Raw genomic sequence first — 23,592 nt, forward strand, 5'->3', positions numbered from 1 at the left:
TAAATTATTACCTCTCAGGCAGCAGCAGAGTGAAATCTGAGCCTTTTAAAGCCTCAGAAACGACACAGCGCTCAGATTAAACCCAAATCCGCTGCTTTTAAACCAGCAAACCTCAGGATTTATCCCCGGTACAGAACCCCGAGAGACTTTTTACACTTTTATTTACTTATTCTTTTATTTTTTTCCACACGGGACATTTCCAGAGACTACCAAGGTAAGACACGCCTGCTGACTCACTGTCTTTGACACAGATTAGTTTAAAGGAGTAAAGACAATTTAATAACGATGTCATAATGTTATGTAAAGTAGACTTTGCAAGTTATTTATCACATAATAACAGAAACACGCAGTTATGAGAGAAACTTAACTTAAAAGATGAAAATATGAGTGAGTGTGAATCTAAATTATATGAAAGCAGAATAAAAATCAAACCAAATATGTCTTTAAAACGGATAAAACTAAACAAAGAACACGCAAATCTGTTGTTTTAAACAACAAATACAATGTAAAAGTAGATTAACCAAAACAATCTGTGCATTTGTTTATTAGAAATGAAATATTACGTCATTAATCTCTTTTCTCTGTAATATTCTGTGTAATATTGTTACACCTGTGTGTACCTGTAAGTAGTTTGGAAAAGGTGCAACAGTTCTCACCCTCAGTGACCCTGACTGACCTGAACACAGAGCTCATCTAACCTGACCTAAATCCAAACACCAAAAACAAAATACAGCTCCAAAAATAGGGTTTATGGGATGGATTTGGAGACTTTTGATATTTATTTGGTTAAAATCAAATCACAGACATCAGAGGGACACCGTGTCCCTGAAGTTAATTATATTCTCAGTTTCACACACAGTTCGGTTTATTAACAGTTTATTCTGGGTTGGAAGGACTTTATCAGGAGTGCACAGAGGTTTAAAACTAACACAACTTCTTTAAGATGTAATATCTGTGTTATTTGGTCATCAGTGACCTTTATGCTGATCTTATTGGTTCCTCAAGCATTTATACTGGTTTTTAAAATCAGAAACACCATAAACTTTCTGACATGGGTCATATTTTCTTCATTCAGTGAAGTCAAGATTTCATTAAATACACATTTTAATATTTTGGTATTTTTTACACCATGCAATCAGCTATCATTTATCACGTTGTCAGCAAAAGCTCGATTTATAATAAAACTGCTGAATAAAGTGATAAAACTCATAATGAAATAGATAAATGGCAATAATGCAATAAAACACAAGTTTACCTCCATGGTAACTAAAAAGTTCTTTAAAAGAGATCTTTATTGCTTTGTTTACATTCCAGTTTTTTACACTGGGATAACTCAGTAAAAGATTTAAACAATAAAAAAACATTTTAAAGTATTTTGAAATAGATAAACTATAAATAAAGTACAGTTTTGACCATTTGAATGATAATTTGAGTTACTTTTCTTAGCAAAAATGCAAATTGTTCTCACAGAAATCATTGAATATCTTTCTACAGTCAATTTAATTTTAGAGTCAACCTCAGAAAACTAAAATATATACTTTAATTCAGTCAGTTTTACAGGCAATGACCCATATGATGTGGTGGTAGCTGAGACTGATATCAGTAGATAGTCTGAGGACGAGCTCTAACGTACTGAGTGTCATTAAGCAGAATATTTTCAAGGTTTGACAAAAAACAGCTACAATTATGTCCTTTTTCAACATGAAACGTGAAAAATAAGATTTACTGACATGTCATCTGAGACGTCCTCATCAGGAGGACAGAATCATCTCGTGTCCTACGAGTCTGTCCACAGTTTGATGTTTGCTGTCCTCTAAGTGTCCAGTTAGGACGAGACCCGTGTCCCAAAAGACACGGCTGCTTTGAACTGTCCCATCTCTGGGAATTTACTGCTCGACTTTTTGTTTTAATTTGTATTAAATTGTTACAAATCCACAAGCTGGGTCTCTTGTCTTTTTGAGAAGACATTTGATCTTCTGTAAAACTCTGGGACAAAAGGTAATCATTCCTTCAAGGACAGCTTTGCCTTTAATTATTACCAAGGAAATCTGCGATTAAACAGTAACTCTGTATTTTGTAAATTCACATGAAGCCTGAGAGCACGCACTAGTTTAGCTGCCTAAACAAAACTATGACATGTTTATTATCACAGATTAAATCTCAGTCATCTAAATGATTGAAAATATAAAAGTTATGGAGCTGAAACAGGTCAGAGGAGACTTCAGGTCGGTGTGTTTGAGTGTTTAATCCCTGTTTCCTGTGACGGCACGAGGCCGTCTGATGGCCACGACACACAAACACAGTCTGGGATTAAACATCATCGTCTCATCTCAGATTACCCCCGTCCACCCCCATCTTTGTCTGAAACAGACACACACAGGTTCCTCTGACCCGATCCATTCCCAGGACCCTGGTTCTGAGCATAAAACCAGGCCTTACCTGTAGAGCTGTCAGGATCTGGTTCAAGGTGTAAAACTCCAGCTGGTCTTGACCTTCAGAGGCACAGAAAAAACACATTAATCCTTGTTTCAAACCAGCTTCTATCACCACTGAATTTTATCCGTTAATAGGATGGATGAACATTAAACAGATTAAACATTAAACTTAATCATTTTTCTCCATCATGTGTCTGTGGAGTTGCTGTGATAGAATCAGTAATGAGGTGAGTTAACTAACCTGCCAGACGTGCAGTCGGTGCATTTTTGAAATAGCTGCTTAAAAGCTGCCTGCTCTACTTCTCCTACCAGCAGCAGAGCGAACAGCGTTGTTGTCCTGAGAATGTGCAGCAATTACATCTGGTAGGAATGCAGCCGTGTCTGTTTGTGCGCTTCCACGCAGTTTCTGTTCCGTCTCTAAGACAATATCTAAAAGCTAAAAGTAGCAAAATAGCAGTTAAACGCTAAAATGAGCAGAACAGGATCTGAAGGCTAAATTGAGCAAAATGGTAGCTGGCTAATAGTAACAGAACAGTGGCTAAAAACTGAAATTACTGTATTTTATTGTTCATAATTTTTTCAGAAATTCACACTTTAATATATCTGAACTTCCCCATCTCCGTCTTCTACCACTTAACTGTGGTCGGGTCACGGGGTCAGCAGGTCCAGGAGAGAAACCCAGACCTCCCTCTCCCCAGAGACTCTCCAGCTCCTCCCCTGATCTCTGAGGCTGAGCCCCGCCTTACAAAGGAAGCTCATTTCAGCCGCTTGGATCCAGGATCTGGTTCTTTGGGTCATGATTAAAACCTCATGATCACAGGTGAGGCTTGGAACGTTGATGGATCAGTAAATCCAGAGTTCTGCCTTTTGACTCGACTCTTTCTTCACCACGACTGGTCGAAGCAACACCCTCATTACTGAAGATGAGACCCCGATCCATCCATCCACCTCGTGTTCCGTCCTACCATCACTCAGGAACAAGACTCCCAGATACTTGGACATGGACTCCTCCACATGAGGCAAAGACTCATTCCTGACCCGGAGGGAGCATTCCACCCATTTCCAGCTGAGAACCACGTCCTCGGACTCAGAGGAGCCGACTCGGCTGCAAACCGTCCCGGAGCACGCTGAAGGTCATGGCCTGAAGACGCCAACAGAACCACATCATCTGCAAACAGCAGAGACGAGACCCTGAGGTTCCCAAACCAGACCCCGTCCTCTCCACGACTGCACCTCGAGATCCTGTCCATGAAGACCACAGAGACAAGGGACAGCCCTGGTGGAGTCCAAAGAATGAGTCCCTTTGATTTCCATCCATCCATCCATCCATCCATCCATCCATCCATCCATCCATCCATCCATCCATCCATCCATCCATCCATCCATCCATCCATCTATCCATCCATCCATCCATCCATCCATCCATCCATCCATCCATCATCCATCCATCCATCCATCCATCCATCCAGTTTCTTTACCCTCTTCTCCGTTCCGGGTCACGGGGAGCTGGTGTCTGTCTCCAGCAGTCCCTGTGCGAGAGGCGGGGGACACCCTGGACAGGTCGCATGTCCATCACACGACCCTTTAATATTAGGATCTTCAAAGCTACACTAAACATGTTTTAATCTAAAAGAAAACAACATAACTGCACTTCATGACTAAGTTTATGAAAATCAAATCTCCTGAAGTTCTGAAGTCAGGGACTAAAATTACAGCTTCTCTTTTTTTCCTTCTTTGTTTTGAGATAAGAGACAAAAAATGTTCAGATCAAAACCAGTACACATCTTTTCATGACCAAACAGGAAATTGTACGAAGCCCGAGCAGTTTATCCTACAAACACACACAGATTAAAGAGGATAAATGTCTTTGACTCCTCTTGTGAGGACATGGACGTGGTAAAACACACATTGTGGGGACTTGTCTTCATTCTGAGGACAAAAAGCAGGTCTCTTTCACACACACTGTGATATTTATGTATGAAAGTCTAACTTTAGACTGATCTCCCTCCGTCTCCTTCAGGATTCCAGGCGTCAGGCTCCTCAATGACATCCCGGCAGCTCGGAGGTAGGAACGCCTTCCTTCGTATCTTGGAGACCTCCGTGGGTATTCGTGGAATTTCCTGGAACTCCCAGGGCGGGTCTCGGACACGTTGTCACTTCTTCCTGTTTGTGTGTTGCTGCTGACGACCCTCACTTCCTGTTCCTGGTTTAGAAAGTCATGTTGAGTGACTTGACAACTTGAAACATAAAATTTATTCTCTTAAACCCAAAAGTAATTTAAGGCTTCTCGTTGGACAGCGCTCTTAATAATGAAGACAGGCAGAAACACAGCAGAAAGTAAGCCTCAGACAAACAGACACAGATCAAAAACTGTTGTATTGGAGGGTTTTATGGAGGAGATATGACGACAAAGAGCCTTCACTTCCAGCCTTAAAGGGAAGAATCTGGGCTCAGATCCAGTGGTCGTCAATGAGAGTTTGGGTGTTTGCTCTCTGCACTCTGAAGGGATTGGATAGAAACCCATCAGTCCCATCAGTACAGAGAAACCCACTGGGTGAAAGAAGAGAAAAATGCCTTCATTTTGATGTATAAACTGTAGCGTTTGTGTGAGTAAAAAGAGCCTTTTTGCAATAAGTTTGTGAAATTTAGGCAGATTGAAACTTAATGTGTGACATCATTGCACTCAAAGTTGAACATTGTGTGGTAAAATCTTCAAAATAAATATAATTTAAACTATAATTGTGTAAAAACAAAATGTCAGTTCAGTCATGTAAAGTCCAACTTTCTGACCTGTTTGAACCTTGAATGATGTTTCTGTTGTGAAGCAGGGCTGAGTTTACTCACTTGGTTTTGATAAAATCTTATTGTTGTCAATGGGGAAAACTTGCATTTTTTTCTAGATTTTCATCTAAAGTCCAAGAACTTTGGCCCGATTGAGCCTCAGATTCTGATGTTGGTGCAGGTTTTTTTCATAGATGCAGGAGGAGATGAATACTGTAAACCATCACAAGAAAATAAAGAATATAATTAATATAATATAATAACAAACATCCTTCCTATCTACAAACAGGCTGTGTGCGTTGAACAATACACGGATGCTTTATTTGTCCTCTCTGACGCCACGTACAGTCTGTCACACAGAGAAAATGTCCAAAAAACATCTTAGAGTGTTATATTACAGCTTTAATTAATCAAACAAAGAAGCCTGTGGAACCGTCCTGAATGGATGAAAAACTGTTCTTCCTAAATATATTAAGGTTTATATAACGATGGACAGGAATCATGTTCTTGTGTGTTTGCAATAAATGTGAAAAAGCCTTGATGCCGTTGCTCCTGCAGACACAGTTTTTAATGTTTTCTGTCCCGTCCTCCTGCAGCTGCCCTCCTGGTCCTCCCATCAGAACCGGGTCATGCTTTAGCAGCCTGACAGCCAGTCAAAATGATGGCCTCGGTGGTTGTCGGGGGCAACCGGAAGAAGTCCCTCACGCTGCGAGGGGTGGACCCGGAGACCTGCATGATCGTGTTCAAGAACCACTGGGTCCAGGTAAACGACAGGAAACTCACGTATCTCTTTCCTAACCTGTCTTAGTTTTACCGCCTGCTGCAGGAGGGTGACGATGTTTTTGCCCATGTATGTGTGTGTTTGTTGTCTGTTATTTTAGCAAATATCTCATTAAAAACCTGGACAGTTTTATTAAAACTTTCAGAGAGCAATCCCTGAATAAACGACTACAACTCATTAACTTTTGGAGTCAATTAAATTCAACATGAACGCCGCAGCTGGTCAACCTTAACCAACAGAAAAATGTTTACAACTCAGTAAATTTTACAGCTGTTGAGCTAAAATTTGACGTAGCAGTAGCTGAGAGGATTCACTTCATATCCTCTGAGCGTATTTCTCAACATAAGATGATTTTAGTTTAAAATTCTGTCATGAAAGGCGGCAGGTGATATGCATTTCTTCTTTTTGGTTTTCTTCTCTTATTTAATTTTGCAGAAACCTTTCTGGTTCTGAGAACAGTTTATTCTCAAAGACAGAAACATTAGAGTTCAGTCTGAGTCTTTCTTCATCCTTCAGGTTGAAAAGTCAAACAGAATATTTGAGAAGAATGAATGAAAACGTGTTCGCTCTGTCTGCGAAGGTTGCAAAGATCCTGGAGAAACACGAGCCGAGCCGCAGCTCCTCCAGAGCTCTGAGTTTCCTCTCGGGTCATCACAGCAGCTCCGCGGCGTCACGCCTCGGCCCGATCCCCGCCGACGAGGCCAGCGCCGTCCAGAACTACGTGGAGCACATGCTGTTTCTGCTGATGGAGGAGGAGGCTGGTCAAGGTGAGAGCCGAGACATCCCACTCCATCCCACTGGTTAATAAATGGATTTCCTGACTGCTGATGATGTGCCGGCACCAGGCGGATCTATGGGGCCCATCCTGGAGTTTGTGGTTCTGGAGGGTGTGATGGAGAGGCTGTTCCTGTGGAGCCTGAGGAGGCAGTTCACCGAGGACATGAAGCTGGAGCAGCTCAGGATGTACCAGATGCTTTTATCTCAGGCCAAACAGCCTCTGCTGCACCATAAACCCGTTCTACGGCCGCTGATGATGCTGCTCGCCTCGTGTGCTGGAGCTGCAACCGGTGAGGAGACGAATAACACAACTTTTAGACCTAATCTGCCTGTTAAATACACTTTAGAGTCCAGGAGACGAGTGCTTTTATTTCAGTTTGGACACAGCTACACCTACTCTGCATTAAAGGTCATTAATTAACCTGTTTTAGTCCAATTTATTGCAGCAGAAATAAAGAAACTATGTGGTCTTTTCAGCTTGTGTCGTGTTTAGTCACGGTCAAACTCTTTAAACTCGGGTTGGTTTGGTCGTCTGATGACTCGTTGGGAGCTTGTTCTGTTGGATGTGTTGCAGGTAAGATGTTAACTCTGGTAACGTGTCATCCTGCAGACGGCGGCGGCGTTGTGGAGGCGGAGCTTGTCCAGCTCCTGAACCAGCTCTGTGTGGCTCTGGTCAAAGACCCGTCGGGCCTGGAGCTGTTCTTCCACAGCAGTCAGGACCAGGGAGCCGCCAACTTCCTGCTCTTCTCTCTGCTCATACCCTATACTCACCGGTAGGCAGACAACAAAGCAGCTGAGTGCACGGGGAATCCAGTCTCATGGTTGGTGTAAGTGTTGGTGTTGCTCTCAGGCAGGGTTTGGTGGGTCAACAGGCCCGAGATGCTCTGCTGCTCATCATGTCTCTGTCGGCCTCCGAGCCTCGAGTCGCTCAGCACATCACCGAGAACACCTACTTCTGCCCGGTAAGCTCCCACAATCCACAAACATGAGCAACACAACACAAAAACATGAATAAATAAAACATCCAGGACCAATGATGCCGTCACGGTTACATTCAAGGCAGCCGAGGAGACACCCAGTCCTCTGACAGCCTCTCACGGTCGTTTCATGTCTGCTGAAAAACTCCAGGAATTTGTTCAAGATTAGATTTATCTGCTCTCTCTGTGTGCTCAGATTTTAATAAATCAGATGGCTCTTTAAATTGATAAAATCTGTTTTTTTCTGCAGTTTATGAGCTGTTTTTTCTCATTCATCTCCTCTGCAGTAAAATCTCATTCTGACAAAGTTATGCAATGAATTAATGAGCTCATAATGCCTCCTCATGGGACTAATGTGTAAAATAACAGATGAAGAAATGAGGGGACCTAATGAGGAAAAGGGAAAAAAGTGTTTTTATTTAAATATGAATAAAAACACGTGAGAAAACACGAGTGGAAAAGATATAAAATTGAACAAAATGCTCTGTATTGTTACTGAAAAACAAGACTTTACTTGTTTTGTTCAGGTGTTTTTGTTCAGTGTGTCGGCCATGTTAGATTCTTTAGTGTCCATTTTTGTTTTTAGGGTTTTAATCAGAAAAAAATCGTTGTTTTTTTTGTTTGTTTTAAAGGAAAAGGCCGATCAAAGGCAGCTCAGCACGTGCCACCTGTTTTCCAGCTTTAATCCCATGTGACCACACTCTGACCTCAATCTTTATGTCCGGAGCAGATTAGTAACTCAGTTTAGGATTGGCCGGTACGCAGAGAGAGATTAGACGAGGCTGCACGTGATTGGACGGCTGCTGATTGTTAACGAGCCGTCAGACTGCAGCTGCTGCTGTTTAACTGATTCGTTCTGCTCTTCCTTCAGTCACCTCTCCTTCTGTGTCTTTTTCTCTCCTTTATGTTTATTTTTAACAAATGAACTAAAACCTTTTATTTTGAAGGGCTTGTTGCTCTGCTGTTAGTTAAGGAAGTAATACATCATGCAAATAAAGAGTATAAACTACTTTTTTGCAGAGTTATATATGAAAAGGAGGTCTAACAAAACTTCAAACACCATAAACTGCTTTAGTTGTCTTATCTAAAGGTGACAAGATGTGTGTTTAAACTTAAGAGTGTCATTATATAAACATTGAAGCACCCTTATTGTTATTTATTTCCATCAGAGTCTTTGTTTAGTCACTTTTCTGATAATTAAATTAGTAAATTCAAACTAATGCACCCATATCTTGTCTTTAAAAACCACTGAAGTTGTATGTTTTTATGATGAGGATGCAGCTTAAAAAAATCAAATAATCTAAATATTTTTAGACAAATAAAACATTTCTTGTACTTTTATAATTGCGTTGGTTATATTATCTGTTTTAAGAAGGTAACTGGTTCCTGCTTCACATTTACAGAACCTTTAAGAGTAATATGAGTCTGTGAAAGTCAAACTGTTCCTCTAATGCATACTTCAGGTAATTAGTTGGCTGTTGGTTATTTTCCAGTTCTTTAGTCTCTTTTTTTATATCTGCCCCCGCTTTTTACTGATCTGCTCAGGAATTTAATTTCCACAAAAGCCTCAGTGTTTCCGTGTGAGTGGATTTTATCTGAGGGCCACAAACAGGTGAGAAATGAACAGAAGACGCCAACGTGTTGATGTCGTAACTAATGTAAACGTCATTAATGTCGGGGCACCGGATCAGCTTGATCCTGCAGCGGTGATCAGCACCCAGTAAGACGTTCAGGTGGAGTTTAGGAGGTGTCTCCAGGGGTCCCAGGATTACAAACCGGTCCTACTGGGGACTGATCCTGGAGCCGGACCTTGTTAAAGAGCACCTTTGATGCCAAACTCTGTTGGACTCCTTTGGTAAAGGCTTATATCATTAATGTGGACTGAGAAAGGGTCTTAGGTGGAAATTATGGAGGTTTCTAAAACAGACTAACAGGGTTCACGTGTTTCCACATATAAACAGACTTATCTGTGTATTTATATGTGTGTGTGTGTTTGCAGGTTCTGGCCACAGGTCTGTCCGGGTTGTACTCGTCTCTTCCAGCCAAGCTGCAGGTTTACAGTGAAGACTGGCACTGTCTGGAACAGGCTGACTGGCAGCAGGTAACAACTCACCTGAGGGACATTCAGTCCTGGTATTTAGTGAGCAAAGCTTTCTGATGTCCCACTGAGGCTGACGGTCATGAAATCAAAGGTTCATCACAGGTTTTTAAACAGATTTTAAGCGGTGTGTGTGCACCCAGTTCCAAAGCAGTCAATATATATTGAAGATGTTGCGTTTAATGACCCCCAAAGAGGTCCTGACCCCAACCTCCAAAAGGAACATGTGATTTGTTCCATTTGTATTCAGAATATGGAATTTCTAAGTTTCATGTTGGAAAAATTAACTGGATTGACCCCACAAAGTTGAAATTCTGACTCGGAAAGTTGAAGGTTCCTCAAAATCTAATATGGCCGACTTGGGCTTGAATATCTTGGATTAGCTGCAGGAAGTTTTTAGCAATCCAGTCACACAAATAGTTCTTTTCAACAACTATCAGTGGACATGTTGGAACAATGTTTGAATGTAATAGACACACATAAATCCATTGTATTGACTTGTGTTGCTAATGGTAGTTAGCCTGTTGTTAGCCTGGTCAGTAAGTACAACAGTTAGCAAATCCTGCTGGTTTTCTGACTTGCACCATGAATTTGGTTAATTCGGGTCCCAGATCCCAGTTCTGTCTTCTGAGCTAAATGGAAATCAGCAAAGATATCAACCAGATTTCATGGTAATCCATCATGCTGAGATCCTAATGACTGAATTCACAATAATGAGATTTATCTGGTGTTAACAGGTTCCAGCGCTCGTCCATTTCCTGCACTCCCTGGACTTCTGTAGTGCTGTTATCAAGGTAAAATACGGCACACAAAGACTCATGTTTGTTCCCCTGTAGGGGCTCTGGATTAACACAATGCTTACTCCTTATTCCCTCACACTGACCCTAACCATCAAAACTGAACTCCTGACCCAAATCCTAAACCCAGGGACAGCCTCTAGACCTAAACCAAGTTTTAACCAACAAACATCCCTTCATACTCTGCAAAAGCAAAATAATCCCAACATTTACTGGAGGTCCTTATAAGCTGTCCTTTAATTTGTCTCTATCATCATATAAAACATATTGACTAATGGTCCAATCCTGGTAAAAAGTTTTCTGTTTGTCCTTGATTCTATGTCTGTCTTCATCTATCTGTCTCAGGTTGCTCATCCCTCCATCTGCTCCCAGTTACTGAGTTACATCTACAATGGCTTCCTTGTTCCTGTTCTCGCTCCTGCTCTGCACAAGGTAAAATCCTTCATCGCTGCTGAGCACTCATTTAAACAACCAGGACGTTTTCACCTCCAGAGGGTTCATGAAAACAGCCTATCAACTCAATGTGAGATAAACTCAGGGGCAGTTGTTGCAGCAGCTTCAGTCTAAACAGCTTAAAATCTCTGAACTCTGAGGATATTATGGACAGATGCAGCTTTTTCTTTTTCTCCTCCTCCTTGGTAATGTAAGGCCAGGGCTTTTCTCTGAAGCTTGACAGATTCATGCAGTATTCAAGCTGCTGCTGCTTCCCAGAAATACTTTTGGTTCCCCAGGAACTGGCGCTGAACCTGGACACAGCTTGTATGCAGACTGTTTTTCCCATTGTGCACAATGTATACAGCTTTCTACGTGAATGGACCCACAGAGTACTTCTTTTACTCCTGTTTTGTCTTAGCAGTTAGCAAAAAGCAATTTTGCAAATATTCTTCTGTTCTTTGGTCATTCAGGACAACTGTCCACAGAAGAAAGGTCTTATTTATTGCGTTTGTGCCCAATCAGCTGTGTGTTTGTGTGTAGCTGACATTGGAGGAGGTGATGACCACCACGGCGTATCTGGATCTGTTCCTGCGCTCCATCTCTGAGCCCGCTCTCCTCCAGAACTTCCTGTCCTTCATCCTGATGCACCGACATGACAACGTTCACATCCTGGACACGCTGGTCAGCCGGGTCAACACACCTTTCCAGGTATGAAACTCTCAGGTGTAACAACTGTTTGATGCTCTGTAAATGATAACGTTTCATCGTTTTCCTGCCTTTCAGCTGGGTACGGTGTCTCTGGCTCTGTTCAGGACTCTTATCGGTCTCTTCTGTGAAGACGTTATGCTGCAGCTGGTTTTCAGGTGAGTTCACAGAAGTTAGCTGCCACGATTAGTTTTTGATTCTAATGTGATATAAGTTAATAGTGTAAGAAAATGACAGTTTAGCTGATGATAAATGCAGGTTTTCAGCTTGTTGCAGTTGGTGTATTTCCTTCATCAGCCACACGGGGGCAGTGATGAGCTGTTTAAGATGATTTTTTGTCTCCTCAGGTATCTGACTCCCTGCAGCCACCTGAGCAGGAAGCAGCTCTGCTCCTTGAAGCAGAGGGACTGTTACTCCTCCAGTGCCGCCTCCTTTCTGCTCCTCATGCCCTCCTGGTGCCCAGTTTACCTCCACAACACAAACACACACTCAGAGCACATCCACTGGCCCAAAGGTGCAGGTCAGTACAGAAAAACATAAAAAATACTTTAAAAATTACATTATATTAAACATTTATACTTATTTTAACCCTCTGTGTGTGTCAGATCTGTCGGTATCAGACAGTGTTGGTTACTGTCGGGGTTTGGACTTCCTGATGGATGTTAACTACCTCCAGTACATTTGGGACGCCCGCCAGGCTATCATCACCTCACACAGGTTTGTTGGCCTGACTTTCTGTAAAGAAACCATCGGAGAAAAACTGTCCTTCTAGGTGCTGAATACTGTGTTAAAAAAAAAAAAAACCTGATCTGTCAGTTTTTAGCCATAATTTTGTTTTATGGTAAACAAATTATTCAACATGAGACCCGGTGACTTCTACTACTCCACACTTTATTATGCCTGTGGTGATAAAATAAAGGGTTTCCAGGCTGAGAAAATACTAAAGAAATAATGTTAAATGATTTTAAAGTGCCATTTGGCAGTTTTACATCAACTGCAGAAAGAACTGACGAAGCAGTGAAACGACAACATTGACTGTTGTGGTTTTTCTTGTATCTTATATTCTTGTAACATCATTTGTGGTGTTCAGTATATCAATATATCTCACCACAGTTGTTGCTCGCTTCTGTAAAGGTTGCCACAACGAACAAACTCGCCCAGTTGTTTTATATTGGATGCTGTTCCTGTTGAAACCTGGGCTTGAATGTGGAGCGATGTCTGCAATATTCTCGTGTAAATAATTTACATTAAAAGGATTAAAAACTAGTGTTCCACGTCACTTCAGGTGTCTTTACAACCCCTCATAGTTTAAACCTTTAAGGCCTCGTGCGTTTTGGGTCACTGGCAGCTCCATCAGCTGCTACCTGATGGGATCATATGATGCTCTCAAATTTAAAGTCAGACCCAAGATGGCAACAATCAAACAATCAAACCCCAAATCAGCCGAAGACATAAACTGCATTGTAATTTTTTAGGGGACAATCAGTGGGTCCAGGAGTGCTGGAGTAATTAAAAAGTGGTGAAAGAAAAAAGTGGACTGCTTTCTCTCTGGCTCGGGGTGAGTCTCTGCCTCAAGTATCTGGGACTTTTGTTCACCAGTTATGGCAGGATGGAGCGGGAGGTGAATCTATGAATCGGGTCCTTGTCTGCAGAAATGAGAGCTTTGCAAAGGTCTGTTGTAGTGAAAAAGGAGCCGTGCCCAAAGTCAAAACCCTTGATTTAGTGGTTCACCTACATTCCAACCCTCACTTATGGTCATGAGGTATGGATCATAACCAAAAGAATGAGATCCTGGACAGAAACAAGTCTTAGAGATAAGGTAAAGAACTCAGAGTAGAGCCGCTGCTCTTCTGCTTTAAAAAGAGTCAGTTGAGATGGTTTGGGCATTTGGTTAGAATGCTGCCTTCTGGAGGAGTTTTAAATACAGCCCTCTGAGCTAAGAGACCTCAGGGCACACCCAGACCTCATTGGGGGGATGATACATCCTCTCTGGCCTGGGGACACCTTCAGATCACCCAGGAGCAGCTGAAGAGAGGAAAGTCTGTGTAATGATCAACAGTTTACCTTCTTTACAAACCGTCTTGCATAACATTCGCTGAAAAAGTTTAGTTGGCTTTTACAGATATGTCTGCATTGGAATCATCAATTTACAGATAAGGAATACAGGATGATACAATAATATATATTTCAATGACCATTTTGATTTTGTTTGCAGGGCTTGTCGGTTCTGGTCGGCTCTTTATGACGGCACCAACCCTCCTCCTCAGGAGAATCGCTCTGACACACCAGGAGATGACATAGAAGACGAAGAAGAGCTCATAGAAAGGCTGAAGAGCGACTCTATCTGCTCTTTGGTTGTCCTTCCTCCACTCCCAGTGCTCTCCCCGACGCCGTCCTCCTCAGACACCATCTCCACAAGCAACCAGGCAGGCAGGGTCAGCTCCGCCATGGAGCTGGAGTGGGACGACATCTTTGGAGACGAGGATCTGTCTTCCTCAGCCGTCTGTAATGTGCCAAATGGCCGTGTAGAAACAGATAGATGTGCTTTTTCACCTGCGCCTCCGCCACTTCCTCCTCAGTACATCCAGGAAATGCGGCGCACTGCGACCAAGCTGGTGCACGGCTCATATGTGGAAGAATCCGAGTTTCAGGATGATGTTATGGTCTATGATCTTGTTGCTCAAACAGACACAAAAGCAGCCATATTTGAACGGATGAAGGCTGCGAGCCAACAGTCCTGTGAAAGTATCTCAAAGGGCCAACAAGTCTCAACAGCAGTTTCAACAATGTTAGCAGCAACGGGAAGGACAGTGATGGAAACGGTTAACAGCATCATGTCATCCCGGAGGAGGAGCGAGGATGGAGGCAAGGAGGAAAGAAGGAAAAGTGAAGATTATAAGGAAGCAAGGAGGAAGAGTGAAGGATCCGGGAAGGAGCTGGGTAGAACACGAGAAGAAGAAGAGGAAGAGATATCGAAAACAGCCGAACACATCGTCACCAACGGCTGTGATGTAAAGAATCACATCATCGACAAACGTGATGATATCGATGAAGAAACAAAGTCATTTAAACAAGATTACAATCAAAATGAAGTCACAGCGTGCATCAGTTTCAATCACACAACACATCAGCAGCAGATACACCCAAACACATCTCTTATTCCATGTTTAGAGATAAACTCTGTACCAAACGGCCATTTTGAAACTGAATCTCAAGAGATTTATGTGCCCTCAACAAACACCCAGCCTAAAAATCTGCCTAACAAAATCAATAATGACACCTTTGTGTCCCAGTACTGCGAACTCATGCTCTCGTTAGGGGTGGAGCCTGACTGCGATGACATCACAGATGACACAGGCACATTCAGGAGGCGTGTCCGAGCTCTGATACTAAAACTCCAAAAGGAGGAGGAGCTTATCACTGATTTTAGTTTTAGCTCCTCCTGGGATGACGTGGAGGAGGAAGGAGAGGAAGAGGCCATGGAAGAGGAAGAGGAAGAGGAGAAGAACGGCTCAAAGAGAGGTGGTGGGAGACAGGAAGTTCCTTTTACAGGTCAGTGTTTGTGAGGAGGTACATAAAGTAAATAACTGGGAATATTTTACTCCACAAAATATGACAACTGTCTTTATAAACAGCACAGATGTAGAGAGAAGCTACTAAAAATTAAATCATTACAGTAATTTCTTACAAAGAACAACTAAAGGTTTCAAAATTTCAAACATTTTGGTGGAAAGGTTGGTTCAGAAAAATCTTCATTTGTTAAAAGACATTTTAAACTAATAGAGCCTATGGCCCAATGAAGTAAATTAGGTCCTATACTGAAGAATAGCTTCAGTGTTTGACTTAAATAAAACCATGTGGTAAATACATTTTTATCATGTAAAATCCAGTGGAAGACAGAAATCAAAGAGTTCTTTTAGTCGGTTCAGAGCTAAATAAGCTGAATACCAGGGTTCACCGTTGCTCGCCGTTGGAACCCCTACCTTCTCTTTACGACTCACTCTTCATACCTTTATTGTCCCATGGTGCATCAGGTCCCTTTATCAGCGTCCTGTTGTCTCGACTGGAGAACCTTCTGGAGAACTCCATAGCCGTCAACCTGCTGGTGACGGGCATCCTGGCTCAGCTGGCGTCGTACCCGCAGCCTCTGCTGAGATCCTTCCTGCTCAGCACAGACACAAACACCCAGCCCAGCGTGCCGACTCTGTACCAGGTCAGACTGAAACATGGCTCACCTGGCGTCGTTTCACCCCTTCAGTTTCAGGCTTCTTCATGAAGACGCTGTATAAACGGTGTCTGCAGGTGCTGGTTTCCGTGCACGCTCAGATCGAGCGCTACGTGGCGGACCGACCAGACTACCCCCCCCTGATCACTCAGGCCTGGAGGTTCCTGCTGGCTAAAGACCAAGATGGCAGATTTAGAGGTCAGTGAGCTCACACATGAATATTCACACAAACAGAATATAAAACCTGCGCCTGTCTTTACGCTCTGCAGAAAATAAAGCTGATGAAAAGTTGCTAAAATAGTTTTTGTTTCCAAGAAGCCAGACTTTCTTGTAATTGTGTGAATGCTGAGTCATCTTTCACATTTCTGCTTTCGTGTTTTTATCTTTCCATCTTTTTTAAATTAACTATTTTAGCAAACTTTCTTATGGTTTTCCTACTTTTAGTTAGCTTGTTGATACTTATATCTTTTTGCTAACATTTTGCTGCATTTAGCCGGTCTTTTTCTTCTTTTAGTTGGTGTTTTGCTATTTTTAGCTTTTAGCTAGTCTTTGGCTACCATCTCCGCCTTACACTGCATTCGCACAGGAAGGTTGTTGTTGTATTGTTATTTATTTATTATTTGTGTGAAAAGTTGTTCGAAACCCCGAACCTTATTTGTTGTCCTCCTGTGTCCCTCAGAGTCCCTGCAGTCTCACGGCGGGGACATCATCCTGGACCCGTCCCGACCCAACGGCTTCGTGCAGCACGCCCTGCCGCTGCCGCCTCTCAGCGTCCTGCCGCCCTGCCCCCCCATCCCCCCTCAGGACCAGAGCCGAGTCTTCGCCATCGTCCTGTTCTCCGAGTTCCTGAAGGAGCTGGCGGCGCTCGCTCAGGAGCACAGCATCGGGCCGGACTCCGGACCAGAACAATAAAACTACCGAACTGGCTCTGAAGATATGCCTAAAATGAGATTTAACTGCATCACAGATCAGGATTTATATTATATATGGGAACAATTTATCACTGTAAAACCTTTAATCTGTAAATCTTTATTCCTGGCAGCACTTGAAACTCTTTCCCTGTTTAAAAATAGATTTATTTATGAAATATTTTGAAGGAGATTATTTACAAAATGATCAACATAAAGTTGTGCAAACAGTTTCTATGTTTTCTTTAATCTTTGCACTAATTTGTTGTAAAACTTTGTTCCATATTTGGTTAAAAACAAACAACTGTGTGTCTGCAGCTGGAGAAAGCCTCTGACCCAGTTTAACAAATTATTATAAGCTAACCTTAAAAACACTGAAGTGACTTTAAATTAAATCTAATTAAAAGACGTCAAAGTTTAGGCACAAACAATGTCTTGTAGCAGCTAAGGCAGCTTTATCTTTTTCTTTTTTAAACTTTGGAGCACAATTAGTAATGTATATATCTGTCAAATAAAAGTGTGAATAAATATTTATGAGCAAACCAGAGCATGAATCATATTTTTCACCATAAAGGAGATTATAATGTTGGTTTTATACATGAGGGCTAGAAAAAGTCTAAATATTGTGTGTCCCAGATTTATTCTGTGGTTGTTTCTTCACACTGAAGCTGTCTGTAACAGTCCTGCAAACTCAGGCAGAAAGTCTGTTTGTAGATCAGCAGATCTGAGTAAAAAACAGCAGCTGAAGAAAACAACTTCCAAGCTTTTAAACATGCAGCTCGTTGCTCCACTTCTGCTGAACTCACATGCACATCACTCCCTTCTCCCTGCCTCCTGGGGGTTGTTCAGGTCTCTGCTGTCCTGGACCACGTGTGAGGCGAAGGTATGAAACTCAGATCTGAACCTGGAGCTGCTGGTAAACGGTGGATTTCCCCCCCATGTTGACACCTGCAGAGGGGAAACTAAACATCCACGCTCAGTGATGGGCTGTGAAAAAGCTTATCTTTGACTGATAGCACAACAATCTTCACACAATCTGAGATAAACGGTGTCATAGCACCAGTTTCCATAAACACAGGTTTTCAAACAAAACAAAACTGGGTCACCAAAGCAACCTAATGACTTTCTGAAACTGTTACTTAACTTCAGACTTTTCTTTTGGACTCAGTCTGTTACTGATTTGTCAAATTAGATCATAAAACAAGCGGGAACTTGCAATTTTAGAAACCTGACACTTTACACCTCTAAAATCAGTCACACATGAAGTTCTAGCACTAAACTAATCACAAATATATAAATACTTTATTTTAAAGATCTATTAAAACAAAAGTTTTTTCAAACAGATCTAGTTTTTCTTAGCTTTTATTCACAACCTGGACTTGACCCTTCAGTTTGTTTGAACTTCAGACTTGTTTCCAAACTCCCCTTTCTTTCTAAAATCTTACAGAAAATAGTTTTTATTCAATTAATAAACTTTTTAAAAGAGAATGGAGTTTCTGAACTCTTCCAGCCTGGTTTTAAACACTAACACAGCACGGAAACAGCTTTAGTGATGGTTTTTAATGACATCCTTTTATCGCGGTCAGAACACCGGGCAGGGATTACAGGAGAATGGTTTCACTCCTACCTTAATGACAGACGCTTTTGTGTTAATGTTGGTAACATTTTTCCTACTTCAGCACCTTTTACATGCAGAGTTCCTCAGGGTTCGATCCTCGGGACACTTTTATTTTCATCATACCTGCTTCCTCTGGGGTCTTTACCTTTCACTGATACGCTGATGATTGCCAGATTTATCTGCCCCTGAAACATTTTAATTGTTCTATAGATCCTCTGTTGAAATGTCTGGATGACATTAAGGCCTGGAAGTATTAATGATGATAAAACTGAAGCTCTATGTCAGTCTGTGTCGAACCTGGAGATGTTTTTTGATGATTTAGTTTCTTCCAGTTGACGCAGATAGCTAAACTTGACCTTGAGAAAGTAGTTCATGTCTTCATTACAACCAGACTTGATTATTTTAATGCACTTTATGTTGGGGTCAGTCAGGTCTCCCTTTCACGCCTGCAGCGGCTCGGCTTTTAACAGGAACTCATAGGTTTGAGCACTTTTCACCAGTTTTATCCTCCCTTCACTGGCTCCCTGTGTGATATAGAATAGATTCTTTTAATGATTTATAAATGCCTACATGGACTGGAACTGTCGCATCTCTCTGAGCTGCTTCAGCCTTCTGGTCCTTCCCGGGTCCTGAGATCATCTGAGCAGATGTTATTGGTTGTCCCAAAAACCAGGATGAAGCTCAGAGGAGATCAGACTTTTTCTGCTGCGGCTCCTAAAGTCTTGAACCACCTGTCCTCTGGCATCAGACAGGCTTCACTTCCTCCGTTTACTGTTTATATTTCTGTGTTTTAATTTATTTTGTTTGACAGGTTGGCGTAAATTATGAAGCAAATGTGTTATATAAATAAAACTGACACTGACAACACAAAGGCAGCAGATACAATCATACATTATGACACTTGTAGTCTCGTCCATCGTGTCACGTCTCAATCTGGAGAAAGAGGAGAGCCCAAAAAAACAAAAGCAAATGTTTTAGGCAAAGTGGGCGGTTTGGCTGCAGCACCTTCTGCGCCCCTGCTTTCCACAGCCCTGTTTGAGTCTTTATTGTTTTCATGATGCAATAAATTCAGGATTTTACTGTAGATGTGTTCAGATGTGACAGGTGTTGACATTCAGCTGAAAGCAGGTTTTGTCATAAATAATCTGCGCAGCAACAAATCTCTAAGTTATTTTCTTTTATGTTTAATTAGAAATGACGAACATATAAAAAAAAACTCCCATGTAGATCTGAAACCCCTGCTTATGTAATCACACTGTGGTTAGCTAGTTCCTTTTCTGGCTCTTTTGCCGCACACCCGAACTCACTGTTCACACTTCGTACAAAAAGTCAGACGAGGTTTCAGCTGCCGTTTGCAGAAGGCGAAGAGGAAGGAAGGCGATGATGGCGATGATGGCAGGGACGTACGTTTACCTGCTGATTTGGGCTCTTGGTGAGTAATTAACCTGCATTTGTTCATTTATCATATCTTGATATGCTTTATAAACCTGCGTTATAAGAGGGAAATCACCACAGACAGCAGGTTTCTGGATTTGTCCTTCAGATCATCTAAAGTAGAGATTATCATCCACAGCCAGTATCTTATCTGCAGTAGAAACGGTTTGGAGCCTTATTAGTTTTTCTCAGTCTGTGCAGATTTAAGAAAAGCACTTTTCTGACATCTTAAAAAGCTGCAGCTTCAAAGTTTTCATAGCTGTTCATGCAAACGTTGTTTTATACATTTTGACATTAGATAGTTTTATTTTAAATATAAAAGTTTGTCAGTTTGTGGCTTGTTAGTAGGAATGGTCCAACGTATGTGGCGTAGCGATTCGGGACAAAGTAATAATTGAAAAACAGAACTGAGAAAATAGCTTAAGTTTCATGTTCGACCTCTAGTATTTTGGAGGAACTTCTGAAAACAAAAGCAGTTTGAACGGGCGATTAGTGTCCTGTATTAGTAAAAATAAATAAACCCACAGTAATAAATGCTAAGATCACAATCACAGTCTGTGTTTTGCACAAAGAGGCTTAATTTCAACATTATAGCATTGCTAAAAGCATTGCATGATTAAATAATAATAAAAGTTATTTCAGCTTCTCCATTCTTCAGCGGCTCCCACAGCGATTAAACGATTTGGCGAATGTTTTAATGCCGGATGCCTGAGGATAATAAGGCCGCAGCACTGACCACAAAACCACCGCAGATTATTAATGAAACGATAAAAAATGAACACAACTTCTGTAATTAGTTTTAAGAGTTTCTGTAAGAGTTTTAGTACTAACAAGTGAGGCGGGTGGACGGGAGTGAGAGCCAGACAGAAAGGTACCTGCATACCTGAGCGCAAAGAAAAACATCTGTTTGGGATTAAAAATACATTTGTGTTCAGATTCAAAGGTTCAACTGTGACCCAGACTTCATCATAATGAACCACAGAGGTGTAACCAGTTTAATATTCCAAACTATTCCTTTAAAACCATTTCTTTACTAAAGCAGGTCTCTCTTGCAAATAAGACAATTGTCTTTACAACACTAACCTGTGTAAAAAAAAAAAAAAAAAAAGTGCAAACATGACAGAATCTGATGCACAAGATGACAAATCTGTTTTACTTGTTGGTCTTTGATAAATAATAATACTGCGTGCAGCTTTGTGCAACAAGACACTGAATGACTGACTTTTAAATATAATAAAATAAATAAAAGTAGCAGAACAACAGCTAATAGCTAAAAGGAACAAAATGCTACGTAAAAGAAGCAAAAATTAGCTAAACACAGCAAAAGGCCCGCTAAGATGAGCAAAAAGGGATCTAAAAGTAACAAGAAGTATAAATAGAAGCTAAAAGTAGCAAAACATAAATTGTGATTTATCTAATAAAACCCCAACAAATACTAACCCTCATGTGTTTGAATGAACATTATGGTTTCTAACATTTCTGTTTATTAGCAAGAAAATATTCTAAATTAACTCCCTTCATTTATGGTTTTATGTGTTTTAGTTCGTAAAAATGAACTTGAGTTTAAAAAAACGAGTTCTGTAAACTAAAAGATAAACTTTTAGAGTTTCACGAACAGCTCAAACATGCATGCTTTTTTTTCCTGCGCGGGGAAACGAGAAGCGCAGAAGCCTCATTAAAAACCAGAAATATTAGAGAATCGAGTGTGAGGCGCTAACAAATAAAACTTCCTGAAATTTAGCAGCTCGTGACTTTTTATTTAGAAACAAGGAGATCATCAGTTGTTGCTTTTTGAACAAACTTTATTTGTCTTCTTTTTTTTCTGTAGGTGTTGCTGTCGTTTTATCACAAACGGATAATGATATTGAATATGAATATGATGACCATTCTTATGCAACCATAGAAATAGAGGGAGATGATGAAGATGATGAAGATGACAGCACCTCTGGACAGGAGGATTTCTCTGGTTTTAGTGATGGAAACATTCATCCAGTCACACCTGGAAACAAAACTAACAAAGATAACTCAGCTTCCATTAACTCCTCAGGTAACCTCAACTTCCTCTGTTAATGTCTGCAAACTGGACGCAATATTTGTTATTTCCCTGCTGAAGGTGAAAGGTGATGTTTTTACCTGTATGTGTGTGTGTCTATGTGTTATTTTGTCTGTAGTGTTAGTAAAATATCTCATGCACTAGAGGATGGTTTATTTTATGAAAGCAATCATTGGACAGACGTCTCTGACTCAATATCTTTGGAAGTCACCCACTAATTGTCCTCATTTAACCCAAAAATGACAAAACTCAGTTAGTTTTACAAACATTGAGCTAACATGTGGAGTGGTAGCAGCTGAGAGTCATTCACAACAAATACTGTGACAGCTAACAGACTGTCATTTTCAGGATTTAACTAAATGTGTCTCTAAGTCCTTCCCCTCTCGTCATAAGAGTGATGACGGGCGATATGCATTCCTTATCTTTAATTCAATCTTTATTTCATTCTGTCTGCATTGACTCAGAAGATCACAAAGTTATATGTGGTGGAATTTCAGGCAGATGGGAAAGTTGCAAGGCAGCATTTACATTAGCATCATTTCAAACTTTAACGTACTGAATTATCGTTTCTTGTGGCAGATATTGTTTGTAGAAAGAACAACCGCAGCGTTGTGCGTCTCTGCCTGGAGTACAAACTCTAACCGCTCAGCAGAAGCAGGAAATGATGGCGTGTGTTTGTGTTGCTGAGTTTTCACGAGCTTCTTGTTCTCTTTTGTTCCAGCTGCCAAACAAACGTCACTGAAAGGAGCTGCTGCTGAAAACGCTCACCTGTGTCTGATCTGTGCAGTCCTGGCTGCCTGCATGAAGGCATGAACAAATCAAATACATACAGACACCTGCACGTCATTAATGATACTTACTGCACTAATTGATATACCCTAAATTAGATGCTTTGCTTTATATGTTATTTTAATAACTAAACAGATTTATTTTTTTAATCTTTGTAGCTCTAATAAACACGCAAAGTCTCAGAAAGGTCCTGTTAGATCTGTTGGATTTACTAAGGTATGCACTAAACGCTAATAAATGATGTTTAGTGAGGGATAAATGTCCATCCATCCATCCGTCCATCCATCCATCTATCTGTGCATCCATCCATCCATCCATCCATCCATCCATCCATCTGTGCATCCATCCATCCATCCATCTATGCATCCATCCATCCATCCATCCATCTGTGCATCCATCCATCCATCCATCCATCCATCCATCCATCTGTGCATCCATCCATCCATCCATCCATCCGTGCATCCTCTGGTCCAGGAGAGAAACCCAGACCTCCCTCTCCTCAGTGACCCTCTCCAGCTCCTCCTGAAGGATCCCAAGTTGTTCCCAGACCAGAGAGGATCCAGAATCCCTCCAGAGAGTTCTGGATCTCTCCTGCCGTCTCATACCAGCTGTGCCCAGAAAACTACCAGAGGGAGGCATTCAGGAAGGATCAGACATCTAAACCAACTCACTGTTTTGCATAAAAGTGAGCCCTTCGCTGCCTCTGAAAATCACCAATCAAGGCTTCTCCGTACGTCTAAGATCTGCACATTTCTTAAAGAAGCTGGCATTGCAAAAAT

General features: G+C 41.4%; 1 protein-coding gene across 2 annotated transcripts; it reads left to right on the forward strand.

Moving 5' to 3' along the window:
- On the forward strand, positions 1 to 17,466 carry LOC108250924 (protein FAM160A1). Of its 2 annotated transcripts, none has more exons than XM_017441024.3 (18): positions 1 to 214; positions 4,456 to 4,500; positions 5,813 to 5,979; positions 6,578 to 6,764; positions 6,843 to 7,064; positions 7,385 to 7,547; positions 7,625 to 7,736; positions 9,751 to 9,852; positions 10,587 to 10,643; positions 10,992 to 11,078; positions 11,622 to 11,789; positions 11,865 to 11,944; positions 12,134 to 12,306; positions 12,392 to 12,503; positions 14,002 to 15,338; positions 15,821 to 15,999; positions 16,089 to 16,209; positions 16,691 to 17,466. In XM_017441024.3, the coding sequence occupies exons 3-18, from the start codon at positions 5,875 to 5,877 to the stop codon at positions 16,921 to 16,923; spliced, it is 3,438 nt and encodes a 1,145-aa protein (XP_017296513.1). In that variant the 5' UTR covers positions 1 to 214; positions 4,456 to 4,500; positions 5,813 to 5,874; the 3' UTR covers positions 16,924 to 17,466. The 2 variants fall into 2 exon arrangements, with proteins under 2 accessions (XP_017296513.1, XP_017296514.1); XM_017441025.3 differs by having other exon boundaries at positions 12,134 to 12,300.
- Positions 17,467 to 23,592: the final 6,126 nt, after the last annotated feature.

This window comes from Kryptolebias marmoratus, linkage group LG7 (assembly GCF_001649575.2).
Source record: "Kryptolebias marmoratus isolate JLee-2015 linkage group LG7, ASM164957v2, whole genome shotgun sequence".
Lineage (NCBI taxonomy): Eukaryota > Metazoa > Chordata > Actinopteri > Cyprinodontiformes > Rivulidae > Kryptolebias > Kryptolebias marmoratus.